The 14,103-nt window shown below is 37.4% G+C and overlaps 1 protein-coding gene across 2 annotated transcripts in view; it reads right to left on the bottom strand.

Annotated features, from left to right (window-relative positions):
- Positions 1–712: 712 nt before the first annotated feature.
- TMF1 (TATA element modulatory factor 1) overlaps positions 713–14,103 on the bottom strand; it is a 36,243-nt gene continuing 22,852 nt past the window's right edge. For both annotated transcript variants that reach the window (XM_084901715.1, XM_084901716.1), the window contains exons 10-17: positions 13,831–13,987; positions 10,070–10,262; positions 9,277–9,346; positions 8,990–9,082; positions 6,934–7,035; positions 6,507–6,659; positions 5,064–5,189; positions 713–1,600 (exon numbers count right to left, since the gene is read on the bottom strand). In XM_084901715.1, the coding sequence (XP_084757841.1) occupies positions 1,457–1,600; positions 5,064–5,189; positions 6,507–6,659; positions 6,934–7,035; positions 8,990–9,082; positions 9,277–9,346; positions 10,070–10,262; positions 13,831–13,987 (1,038 nt within the window). In that variant the 3' untranslated portion in view covers positions 713–1,456. The remainder of the gene's footprint in view (positions 1,601–5,063; positions 5,190–6,506; positions 6,660–6,933; positions 7,036–8,989; positions 9,083–9,276; positions 9,347–10,069; positions 10,263–13,830; positions 13,988–14,103) is intronic.

Genomic DNA, 14,103 nt, shown 5'->3' with positions numbered 1-14,103 from the left:
TTATATTATACTCCAAAGTTCTAGTGTTTAAAATTTAACTCACAATTGAGAATTTTTATTTGTAAGCAAAGGCAGTGAAATGACTTTCAGTAATAAAAGATATTAAAATATTTCATAAGTATACAACACAGACTGGTTAACTTCTGAATAAAATAACATTGGGAAGAAGGCATAGCTATTTTTTATAGCTATTTGCACTGTGTTTGTGTTTAAAGGTTCAAGAAAAAAAATAAAATGATAAATTACACAGAACTGCAAATGCCAAATTTTAATTAATTCTTACAATTTCTCTATTTTTGTTATGAATGTTCTGTAATATGAAACACTCATTTTTAATGTGCTACAAATAAGGTTTTACAAAATGTGAAAAATTTTGAGAGAAAATTATGTTATCAATTTTATGTTGATTTATTTCATAGGATAGTAAAAACAAAACCTCTTCAAAATCACTTAAATGTTACTGATAACCATCACAAATCATTATGAGCACATTTTCCCCATTATCCAACCATGCCTAGATAACTGCATAGCTTAGCTTTCTCCAGATAGTAACACAATTTGTACACACTTAACTGTGGAATCTGGGTAAAATAAATCTTCGGACCACAAAAATGTTTTTAGTTTTTTGGGTGGTTTTTTGTTAGTGGTGGTGGTGGTGTTGTTGTTAATCCTTACCTGAAGATATTTTTTATTGATTTTTAGGGAGAATGGAAGAGAGAGGGAAAGAGAGAGAGAACACTGATGTGAGAGAACACATCGATTGGCTGCCTCCTGCACAAGCCCCGACCAGGGCCTGGGCCAGAAGGAGCCTACAATCAAGGTATGTAGGCTTGATCTGCAGGCTCTACCCACTGAGCAAAACTGGCTAGAGCCATAAAAATGCTTTTAATTCATTCATCCTTTAATCTTCTGTGTCAGTGTGATTTCTACTTTAAAGGAAAAATATTCAGTTCAAAATTTATTAACAGGAAGTTTTTTAATTGGGCACTTAATGTCCATTTTCATGAGCAGTAACTAGAAATGTTGAAGATTTGAATGTGAAAGATTTCAATTTCAATATGTCAATATCACTCATTAAATGTCAGTATATACAAACACATATAAATTATAGATATAATTAGTTTTTATCTATAATACAATGTATGAACAGCATTCTTCTTCCCTAACCATACTGATATAAGGAAAAAATAATAAATCTTGGTGCTATTCATGGGGGGGGTGGGGGGGGAGGGAAGATGCTTTAAAAAATAAATCTTTAAAGATAGTTTCAAAAATAAAGTTCAAATATTGCACAAAATAATTTAACTGCAAATATTACTATATACTATAAAACTTTCTTCAATTTTTTAACTCTATAATAAATTCCACTTTCTAATTTATAATAGAATTTATTGAAAGTCTGTATTTTGTTATTAAATGACTACATTCAGTTTGATGGGAATGTAATTTTCAGAAGTTAACTGAGCCTCTGTCTTAAAAGTTCGTCTATTTGAGTCTTATACATATTTTTTACATCTTCAAGATCTAATCGAAGTTCTTCTGCCTCTTCCGCTTTTTCTCCGTACATTTGCAGAATAGTGTTGTATCTCTGATCCAAATCCTACAAAACAGATTTGTTTACAATTTATAAAGTACAGAACATCTTGATTATATTTATATTATCATAAACAAGTCACCAATAAATACATTACAACCTAAATAAAACTATAGAGTCAGCTCTTAAGAAAATTAAATTAGTACTCCAGCCTCTTGGAATAAATAGCAAGTAAAGGAACTTAAGAAAAAACCGTCCACATGGCAATCACTATTCTGTCCCCCTACAGACTTATTTTGCACATCTGTCATGCCGTATTTCTTTACTTTTTAGGAAAATGATTAGTTCTATAGAAACTTCAAAGATTACCTTCAAAAGTATCTTTAAAGTGCCCTGGGAGGATAGGGGTTTTAAGATTAAAATAATAACTAATTTTTTAGTTATAAAAAATTAATATTTATTAACTAAATATTAAGTTAATATTATATTAACATATAAGTGTCCTAATATGCTAAGTGATCAGTATCGTGTATCTGGCTAGCATTTTTGAGCTGCTCCCAAGATCATATTAAAATACCTGTAAAGACCATCTTAAAGTTGAAATTCCCACTTCCAACAAAACTAAGACTCAGAGCTGGTCAGTTTATGGCTTCGGTCTAGCAAGAATTTCTGCTAAGAAAAAGGCAAACCTGAAAAGACTACTATGTATTCCCCTACACATACAAACATACAATCAAGCACTGTCGACCCCAAAGGTGTGAAAATACCAGGTCATTCACACCCGGTGTCCTGACTCAAAGAAGCGTCTGGAATGGAAAGCCATTTCTCCAGGGCATCAAACAAAAGCTGGGGGCGGGGCAGTAACCCCAGGCCTAAACAAAGAGCCAGAGGTTTTGAAGGAGATTTATGCATAAAGTTGTTTATAGCACCTTTTAAAAATCAAGTTAAAAAACTCACAACCACCTCCACAGCCACCACAGGGAATTAACTAAATTATGATATAGCCATAGGATTACTCGTAAAAACTATGCTTTGAGAAAATTTAACAATATGGGAAAATTTTCACAATACAATATCAAGTGATTTAAGAGTAGAATATAAAATGTATTTACAGTATGAACCCAAATACGTTAAAATAGCACATGCATGCCTGCATGCGTGTACACACACACACACACACACACACACACACACACACACGCACGCACACACACGCCCTAAAAAAGGCTGAAAGCTAATACAGAAATGAGTTAATAATTGTTGCCTCTAGGTGGCAGAAACACAATCTTAATTTTACTGTTTATACTATTAAAATTACTCTACAATAAGCACATGTAGCTTCATTAAAACAATACAAATAGTATATTTAAATAAATTATTTAAATAAAAAATAAAATGGAAGTGTCCATCATGAAACTTAGAACATTGAAACTTGACTATCACATATGCTTGTATTAACAGAAACAAGTTCATTGCTCATTTCTGAATTTCAGGCAATTAATATATGCCTCTTTGTTGAGTTAGGCTTATATGGAACAATTTAATTAAATAACAACTGTTAAGTATAAATACGATTCTAGTACAAAATAGGCATGAACAAATGCTAGCCAAATCTGAACATATGCCATGGAAGTAGTAACTGATTTTTTAAAATAAGTTTTTTTTTTTTTTTTTTTAATTTTAATTGCTGCTGCAGCACAGGCACGGGGACTGTCATGCTCACACTGCCGATGGTTAGTGCCCTCACCAATGGAAGGTGTTTCCAAATGCAGAAAACAACCTTCCCTTTCACAAATGCCAGACAGCATGGAAAGCATTGGAGCAGAGCCAGAAACAACACAAGACATACAGAAATGAAAATAATGGAAGACCAAATTCCTATATAATAAAAGCCTAATATGCTAAGTGTCCTGTTCAACCAATCAAAGCGTAATATGCTAATGTTATGTTAAGGCTGCTCAATTGCTCACTATGACGACAAGCACTGACCACAAGGGGGTAGACGCTCTGACGGGTAGGTTAGCTTGCTGCTGGGGTCCGGCTGATCGGGACTGAGCGAGATGGGCTAGACATGCCCAGGAGCCTTCCCATGCCCCTCCCCAGCAGGCCAACCCCCCACGTCCCTCTACAGCCCCGATCATGCACCGGTGGGGTCCCTTGGCCTGGCCTGTTGCCCTCTCCCAATCTGGGACCCCGTGGGGGATGTCAGAGAGCCCGTCTCGGCTGATCCCACAGCCAGGCCCAGGGACCCCCCTGGTGCACCGATTCATGCACTGGGCCTCTACCCCCATTCCTAATTCCATAGCAAATCCTCCCATCAGTGCCTGGGGAATAATTCACAGCTTCTTGTTGAAACTGTGTTCTAATGTCCTACAAGGACATGGAGTAGATTACCCTAAGAAAAAAGCATCAGTGTGTCAATGTACATAGATATGTTCAAAGGCAATGAGGAATACATTTTCATTTCATTCTGTTAATTTTTTTTCTGAATTGCATTTCTTGTTGTCTGGTGTTCTATGATCTCCCAGGGCTATTATTCCTAATCAGAATGGTTAGGGTCTCTCATCTTTATTCTTCATTGTCTCCAAATAAAATTGTTAAGCTTTATACAGTAATAACAGCACAAACCCAAAGATCTTTAGATTTTTAGAATAAATCATTATCTATCCAGAAAAGAAACATATGGAGTATTCATATTTTTTCCTTCAGAAAAAACAAACAAACACAAGATAATCCTGAATATATAGGTGTTTAATACTTTTTAATGCAACAGATGCTAATTAAATGTTTACAAATGCTAAAATAACCCCACCTATTTTAGGGTTTTTTAAATCTATTTTTATTGATTTCAGAGAGGAAGGGAGAGGGAGAGAGGAATAGAAACACCAATGATGACAGAGAATCACTGATCAGCTGTCTCCTGCATGCCCCCCACTAGGGATCGAGCCCACCACATGGGCATGTGCCGTGACCAGGAACTGAACTGTGACTTCCTGGTTCATAGTTCAACTACTGAGCCACACTGGCTGGGCAAATGGCTATCAATCTCTCCACTAAATCTACAATTTCCCCCCTACATAGCCTAATCAGTGATTTCTCCAATTAACTGAAGCACATCTGATATTTTAGTCTCTTTGGTTCACTGTGGTTTAAGTATTACCTGGCATTTACCCAAATTAAATACGGCTAAATAGTGACTACTAATACCAAATATGCTAATTGTGATATATATATTAATAAACAAGTAGTATGGTGATAATACATATGGTGAAAGTGTTTTATATTGTAAATGACCCTTGGCCAAATAAAATCTAGTTATTTTTCAAATGAGATTAAACATGATTGTGAAAAATGCTTTGACTATATAATGAGGTAAGATAAAAGATTTACCTTTAAAGTTATTTACTAAAATACTAATACTCTAATTTTCAAATAAATCATTAACATATATACATTTTACATAAATTAAAAATATGTGATTTAATGTAACAGGATTAAAATATCTTAGGTTCACCTCAAGAATACTTACTCGTAGCTGAGTTCGAAGTTTGGGTATCTCCTTCACTTTCTCTTCCAGTTCGTCATTTTGATTTGTTAATTTAACTAGCTCTTCAGCCATTATGGAGCGTGTTTTTTCTAGACTGCCAATTTCTACCTGAGAAACATTATCAGAAAGAAATTTAAATAAAAATATATCTGGTTTAATGTTCCTACTAATATAAACATATTTAATGTGCTGTTTTTAAAGAAAAATATAACAACATATAACCATGAGGTAGCTCTTAAGGAAATAGTGACAAAAAAAAGTTTCAACTTTCTTCAGAGGTATACCATTGATAGGGTGTACCATGACAGACAAAGAACTAAAGAGAATTCAATCATCTGTTTGAACTATGCAACCTTATATTTTTCTCTAATCTAAGGAAATAGCATATATTTCAGTTATTCTAAATTACTACTAATTCAGTTATTCTAAATTAATCCCTGAGAAATAAAACCATACTTTCGTGTATCTCCAACTGGGTAGACCATATTGACAGACTACCAAAAATGTTCATTTGGTCCCTCAAGCACAGCATTCTGGGCTATTTAAACAAAGTATTAAGATTATTCTAACCTATTTTTTTCCCAATTCAAGATCTTCTTTAATAGATTAATATTTTCAACTTACTAAAGTCATACAATGGGAATAAATGAAATTTTACTTTTGAGTGTATCAAGTTTAACAAAAATCGGTAAACGTTTTAACATTTCTCACTACATTATATTTTAAAAGTCAAGATATGATGAGCAGCTCCTCCCTTCCCACTTACGATGTTTACTTTCATGTGCACAGGTTGTAGTTCTAATCTCTCTGCTCATTCCTCACGGGGAGTCAGAGCCACTTATATGAGTGGTAAATCCAGGAAGAATAAAATGAGTATGCTCAGATCAGCAACTTCCTTTTTATTTGAACTGTTTTATTTATTCATTTTTTAAAAGAGGGCAGAAGGGAGAGGGATACAGAGAGACATCAGTGATGAGAAACAGCCATTGCTAGGCTGCCTCCTATACACTTCTACTGAGGATCGAGCCCGCAACCAGGGCATGGGCGCTGACCAGTAATCAAACACTGAGCCCTGCCAGCGGGGCAACAGCTTTCCTTTGTAATGTGTGGAAAGCGTCTTGAAAGGAGTGTTCTGCTCTGATGCCTGCATCTTACCTGGGCAGCTACCCCACCTGGGGAGGCCTACTCCAGCCCAGCATTTCCTGGGACGGAGGTAGGCCCTCAGCAGACTCACTTGGCTCTTTTCCTGGGTGAACTCCTCCAACTGGCCCTTATCATTACTACATGTGATACACTTTGGTCTTCACATGCCACCACTTCATTTTATTCTAAACGTGTTCAGAATTCAGGTGAATATAAATTCAGGTTTACGTATTGGCCCTCAGATTTTCACTTACTTCCACAGCATATTTAATTTTCCAGTACCTGTAAATGAGCAATTTCTCCTTCCCTCAGTTGTAGCTGAGACTGTAGGTTTTCAATAATGCTGGATCCTGCCCCCATCCTTACAGCCTCATAAAGATTGCTTCCGTTTGCTGATACAGACATCGGTCCCAGTGAGAGATCAGGAGACTCATCCTATGTTAAGAAAACACACAGTTATTCAGAGAGTATAGACTGTATGCCCTTATAAGGTTCAAAAAAAAAAAAAAAAAAAGCGTCTGTCAATTCTGGCTTTAAAATGTCTGACTCTCAAAAGCAGAAAATCATCTATACTTCCTCGGTTTCACAAATATTCAGATGAATTGCCTATGGAATGGCAAGATCATGGTGACAAGCTAACTGCTACCTGCACATTCCTTTTATCATTACTCAGTTTAGGAATAAGCACTTATATGAAGTAAAACTTCACCTGAGATAGAAAAGATGTTTGCAGCCCCGCCATCTCAACTCCACTTATTGAACTTGATCGTGACAGTGTGGGCGTGCTAGAAACAGAAAATGGTTTTCGTTCCTATAAAGAGTAAGAAAAAAATTCAGTTTGGATTAAAGAGCAAAGTGATAAATAAAACAACAAGAAACTTTTCTAAGATTAATGACAACAAAGACTCATTCTAACTTCCTCATAAAATGTTACAGATATAATTTTTTTTTAATATATTTTATTGATATTTTACAGAGAGGAAGAGAGAGAGATACAGAGCTAGAAAAACGTCGATGAGGGAGAAACATCAACCAGCTGCCTCTTTGCACACCCCCTACCGGGGATGTGCCCGCAACCAATGTACATGCCCTTGACCGGAATCGAACCTGGGACCTTTCAGTCTGCAGACCGACGCAGACCACTGAGCCAAACCAGTTTCGGCTACAGATATAATTTTTGAAGTCTTATCCTTGCAAGGCACAATATTTGGTAATCTAAAAGTATAAACAGACTTGGTCAAATCATCTAGGGACTCATGTATATTGCAACGACATAATTTGATTTTTAATGGAATAAAATGTGTTTTTAAAATATTTTTCTTTTATTGATTTAAGAGAGGAAGGGAGAAGAGAGAAATAAAAACATCAATGATAAGAGAGAATCATTGATCAGCTGCCTCCTGCACGCCCCCACTGGGGATTGAGCCTGCAACTCAGGCATGTGCCCTTGGTTGGAATTGAACCCAGGACCCTTCAGTCTGCAGGCCAACACTCTATCCACTGAGCCAAACTAGCTAGGGCTAAAATGTTCTTTTTTTTAAACAATTATATGAACTCATTGCTTCATATTATATAACCTATTTCTTCTTTTGTTGTTGTTATTCGTCACCGAGGATATTTTTTCCAGATTTTTAGAGAGAGTAGAAGGGAGGGAGGAAAGGGGAGAGGGAGAAAATGAAAGAGACAGAGAAACACCAACGTGAGAGAGACACATCAATTGGCTGCCTCCAGCATGCAGCCCAATTAGGACTAGGGATTTAACCTGCAAGCCAGGTACCTGCCCTTGACTGGGAATTGAACATTCAATGCGTGAGCTGATGCTATAACCACTGAGATACAACAGCCAGGGCAGACTAAACCTATTTCTTTCTTTTTAAATTGATTTCAGAGAGGAAGGGAAAGGAAGCGGGAAATGGAGGGAGGGAGGGAGGGAGAAAGGGAGGAAGGAAGGGAGGGAGGGAAAAGTGGGAGAGAGAGAGAGAGAGAGATATCAATGATGAGAGAGAATCACTGATAACTGCTCCTGCATGATCCCGAAACCTGGTCCTGTGCCCTGACCGGGAATGGAACTGTGACCTCCTGGTTCATAGGTTGACACTCAACCACTGAGCCACACTGCTGGGGGTAAGCCTGTTTCTTTAGAATAAGATTACCAATGAGGCCGGGACCGGTTTGGCTCAGTGGATAGAGCATCGGCCTGCGGACTGAAAGGTCCCGGATTCGATTCCGGTCAAGCGGGCACATCCCCAGTGTGGGGTGTGCAAGAGGCAGCTGGTCGATGTTTCTCTCTCATCGACATTTCTAACTCTCTGTCCCTCTCAATTCCTTTCTGTGTAAAATCAATAAAATATTAAAAAAAAAAAAAAAAAAAAAGATTACCAATGAGTTTTATAAACCATAAAAAGTTTCTGGCTCATCCATTTTATTTTTTAAAATTCCAAATAAATTTAAAAGGTAATTTCAATGTTGTTACAGGTAGTTTCTATCTATTATACTAACTACTGAGTACATTCCAATCCTTTAAATATAGAAAACTCACTTTTAAAATAAGGTTCTACAATTCAAATCCTAGAAATCACAGATCTGTTTGGATAAACTCAAATTATTTTGGATCTACTCTGAACAAGACACTGATTACATTACTACAGTTCATCATCCTACTGATTTTAGACATAAGAAATGTTATTTATTAAAGTGCAACTAAAATTACAAAACAATGATTAATCACAACAGCTACTAACCGGTTACACCAAAAAATTCAATACCTTTTCTTTTATTGCTTCTTGAGTAAAAATGGCTTTCTTTCTTTCTTGTTCAACTTTCATTTTCTCCATTTCTAACTGACTGTTCAACAGTGTCTAATGGAGAGAAATACAGTTAGATAATTCCTATACTAAATCATCCCCAAAAGTCAATCTCAAAATTAGTAGCATGAAAAAAAAAAAGGCCCTATTTGTCTTACTAAAGAGCCAGTCCCAAAAGCAGTAAGCTCACTCATTTCATCTTGTCAGAAGTTTGCTACCACCCCCTAGCGCACGGCTAACAGAAATACCTTTTCTTTCTTTGTCTCTTCAAGTGTTTTCACATAATCATCTTTTAGGTTTTCTAATTCAACCTGGTACCTATTAAGCCAGAGGGAATGAAACAAAACAAAAAGGTGATAGTATAGATTATTAAAACTCACTACTTTATTAACTCCAGCTACATATATGTAGTCATTTTTATTACCAGACTGATTTTCCTACTGCTTTTATCCAGATGACTTGGGTTTTACTCAGAAGCCAAACTATAACTTTTGTGCATTGTATTTATCGATGCTTTGGGTTAAGATTTCATTTAAAAAGAGATTTCCTAAAAAGAATTTTGAATGCAACCATTCCATAATATGTTCAGATTCTGCAAAAGCTTATTAGGGGGTCCAATGAAAATGTTTGCAAAAGTTCAGGTATTTTACTTTATAAGTCATTTTTACTTGACTACATTTTTAAAAGTAAAATTTCCAAGAAAGAACCGAGGGTAAAAATGCACTAATCATAGCCTTTATATAAAGATAGCCTTATATAATTTCAGGTGGATATATTTTATAGCTTGTGGTTTCCAAAGAACCAGTACATCTATATAAAAATAACTCCAATAGATTTCCAAACTATTTCTGGTCACAGACTCTTTTAACAAATTCGATTCAAGCAATGAATCTTTTTTCTAGAAAATGTGCATATAGAACATGCAACACAATTTTCAGAATGCAAGTTAGAGTCAACAAATCCCATGTTTTTAAGAGCACATGTTTTTAAGTGCTTTAAAATGTCAGCAAGTACCAAAAATAACTCAAGAAATATGCTCACCTATTTTTTTCATCTTCCAGTTTTCTTAGCCTATTTTTCTCTGATTCTAGCTGGGCCTGAAATCTACTGTTTTCCTGTCTTAAAAGAGAATTCTGTGACTCCATGGAAGACAGCTGAATTTTGTTGGCAAGGAGTTCTTCTGTAGCCGCACGTTCTCTTTCAACGGCTGCTGCCAACAAGGTCTGCGATTCACCTGAATGAAGATAAAAAGAGAATTCACATACGCATATACCCACGAGGCCAAGACACCAAGTAGTTCTGATTTCCAATGATGCAAGTAGCCACACTTAAAACTCTCACTGCTTACTGCCCAAGGAAGGACTTTTTCCAAATTTTAAACTTTTGCTCTATGTGAACAGGATGAAAAGACAAACTATAGACTTGGAGAAAACAAATGCAAACCACAATATCTACAGAAAACTAGTATCTACAATATATAAACAAGTTTCAAAACTCAACAGTGAAAATACAAACAATCCAATTAGAAAATGGGCAGAAGATTTCAACAGACAATTTCACCAAAGAGAATGCACAAATAGAAAATAAACGTATCAGCAATAAAAATAAGAGAAAAATAAAAGCAGCATATGAAATAATGTTTAACATGATTAGTCATCAGGGAAATGCACATTAAAATCGTAATAGATATCACTGCACACCTGTCTGGATGACTGTATAAAAAACAGGGCCCTGGCAGGAGAGGCTAGTTGGTTGAGCATTGTCCCAGCACCAAAAGGTTGGTGGTTCCATAACTGGTCTGGGCACATGTCCAGGTTGCGGGCTCAATCCCCAGTAGGGACCATGTAGGAGGTGGCTGATCAATGTTTCTCTTTCACATCAATGTTTCTCTCTCCCTCCCTCATACTCTCCCTTCCACTCTCTCTAAAATAAAAACATATGAAAAACAAAAAACAGGGAGACACAAAATCCTAGAAAAGATATGGAAAAACTGCCCATGGACACAGAAAGTGTGGTGAAGGCCTAGAAGGGGCAAGTGCAGGTGAAAGGGGGTCTCTAGGGGGAAAAGGGGGGGCACATCTGTAATATTTTCAACAATAAAGATAAATTTTAAAATAAGATATGGAGAAACTGAATTACTCAAACAGCCATTTTGGAAAATAGTTTGGCATTTTCTTTAAAAACAAAACATACAACTACCCAAACAACTCAGCAATTGCATACTTGGGCATTTATCCAGAGAAATAAAAAACTATGTTCACATTAAAACTTGTATGTGAATGTTCATCAGAGCAGCTTATCTGTACAGAAAAAATCTAGAATCAGCTCATACAGCCTTCATCAAGTGAACAAAACGTGATACATACATATGAAAAAAACACCTAGTGCCAAGACCGGTTTGGCTCAATGGATAGAGCGTCAGCCTGCGGACTGAAAGGTCCCAGATTCGATTCCGGTCAAGGGCATGTACCTTGTTGTGGGCACATCCCCAGTGGGGGGTGTGCAAGAGACAGCTGATCAATGATTCTCTCTCATCGATGTTTCTAACTCTCTATCCCTCTCTCTTCCTCTCTGTAAAAAATCAATAAAATATATTTGAAAAAGAAAAAACACCTAGTAATGAAAAACCTAGTTATTGCTGAAACCGGTTTGGCTCAGTGGTAGAGCGTCGGTCTGCGGACTGAAAGGTCCCAGGTTCGATTCCAGTCAAGGGCATGTACATTGGTTGCGGGCACATCCCCAGTAGGGGGTGTGAAGGAGGCGGCTGGTTGATGTTTCTCTCTCATTGACATTTCTAGCTCTGTATCTCTCTCCCTTCCTCTCTGTAAAAAATCAATAAAATATATTTAAAAAAAAAAACAAAAAACTAATTATTGACACACACAATTTGGATGCATCTCCAAGGAATGAGCAAAAAAGCCAATCCCCAAATGTCATATATTATACAATACTATTCATATGACATTTTGAAATTCCAAAGTTTTCAAAACACAGGACAGAGTAGAGTATGGTTATAAAAGAACATGAGGGGGGGGGGTCTTTGCGATGTTGGAACTGCTTGATCTCTCTCTCTCTCTCTCTCTCTCTCTGTCAATATAATATACACACACACACGCGCGCGCGCGCGCACACACACCCACACACACTGATTTTTGATTTCAGAGAGGAAGGGACTTGATGAGAGAGTCATTGATTAGCTGCCTCCTGCACAACACCTCCATTTGGTATTCCAGCCCGTAACTTGGGTACCTATGTGTCCTGACTGAGAATCTAACCGTGATTTCCTGGTTCATAGATCAATGCTCAATCACTGAGCCATGCTGGCCGGGCTTATATCTTTATTAAATTGTGTAGAACTTAATATACACCCAGAAGCGCACACACACACTAACGAGTATCAACAAAACTGGGGAAATCTGAATAAAATCAGTAAACTGTATCAGTGTCAATACCCTGGTTGCAATATTATAGTTCTGCAAAGTGTTAGCATTTGGATATACTAGAGAAAGTGAGAATTATCATAGCATGTATATCTACGATTATCTCAATAAAAATGTTCAATTATACTGCATCTATGGTCCTATTAACAGCGTCCCAGGTGTGTGTCCTGTGGCTTTGCCTCTCCCACCACAATGCCACCTGTCCCCAAGAGTGTGCAGACCCCGCACAGAGCAACAACCATGGGGCTGTTAGCATCACGTGGTGCTAGACAGGTATTTGTTTCAGGGTCATTTTCAGATTCCTCACATTTCATAACAAATTGTTCTCAAACTGACAGAGATAAATGACAGATCTAAGATGCATGCATATAAATTAAACAATATATGGTCATCAGTTCTGTGGTTTTCTTTTTAACCAGGTAAGTCTTTTTTGAGACAAAATCCAACATGGAACTCAAAAAAAGATAGACAACGGAGACACTACTTCCACTGAAGCAGGTGGAGGCCCAGCATGTCCCTGTGAGCTTCTCCGACAGCCAGCCTTAAGGAGCCAGCCCTGAGGAGCCGCCCCGAGGAGGAGCCCTGAGGAGCCCTGAGGAGGAGCCGCCCCGAGGAGCCACCGAGGCCACCTGAAAGCCACTGACTTAGTTCGATGCTCAGGACTTGCAGCAAGGAGCCCAGAAAAGGGAAGTGACTTGCTTCACACAAAGCAAAGCAGAGCCCTGAGTCAGGTCTGCTTTGATCACTACACCATGATGTCTCTCCAATTCCATGGACTTTTCATGAATTTGCTAGCTTCAGGGATATCTAGTACATATATGTATCACCTGTCTGTGCTGAAATAAACATCTTGGAAAAATAATTTTTTTTTATTAACAGCACAGAAGGGCAAACGGGGGCATTCCTGTAAAGAAGCAGAACATGAAATCTTAGGACTGCATAGCACCTGAATACTAGATTTATTTAACCTTGATCCCCACAGACCTGGCTCTGCTCTAGAAGCTCCTCCACTGACTGGAACGTATCTGTTCTGCACCTTTCACACTATTGCAGACAAGCTAGAAAAAGGTCAGATTCACAACAAACAAGGGGAAAGCTAAGTGCAGTAGTCTGTAAATATGAATGAAAAATGACATGAAAGTAATTTAGATAGTATCTGATATATTGTGTTAGGGAAAACAAATGATCTGAGAACCAATTAAGATATTAGAAAATAACATAAAAAAGGAAAAGAGGTAAAAATCCAAAGTCAGACACAAAATACAACTATCAGATCAGTGAATTTCAGTTTCAGACCATTCCCCGCATTCCCCAGACAAGAGGAAAGGGCTTCTGCCCTGAGCTAAGAACTAAAGCCGGTACCCAGCCTGTCCGAGAGGTTCTTCTCCAGCTTCTCCCACGACGACGTCTGGGACCCTAGCGTTGCCTGCAAATTTTCTATCTGTCGAAGCAATGGTCTTGTCGTTGATGAAACACTTTGACTCAGTTCCTGGTTTCGATTCTCGGCTTCCTGGAGTCTCTGAATCATGAAATTCTTAAGTTATTACCACTGGTAACAATAAAAACCCTAGCAAACAAACTTTATGGGATTTCTGGAAAAAATTACTTCTCCAAGACTTTTTAAATTAAATTGTT

Source organism: Pipistrellus hanaki, assembly GCF_964339955.1.
Source record: "Pipistrellus hanaki genome assembly, chromosome: 13".
Taxonomy (NCBI): domain Eukaryota; kingdom Metazoa; phylum Chordata; class Mammalia; order Chiroptera; family Vespertilionidae; genus Pipistrellus; species Pipistrellus hanaki.
Note: the sequence above shows the minus strand (reverse complement) of the source record. Positions and strands in the feature narration are given on the sequence as shown.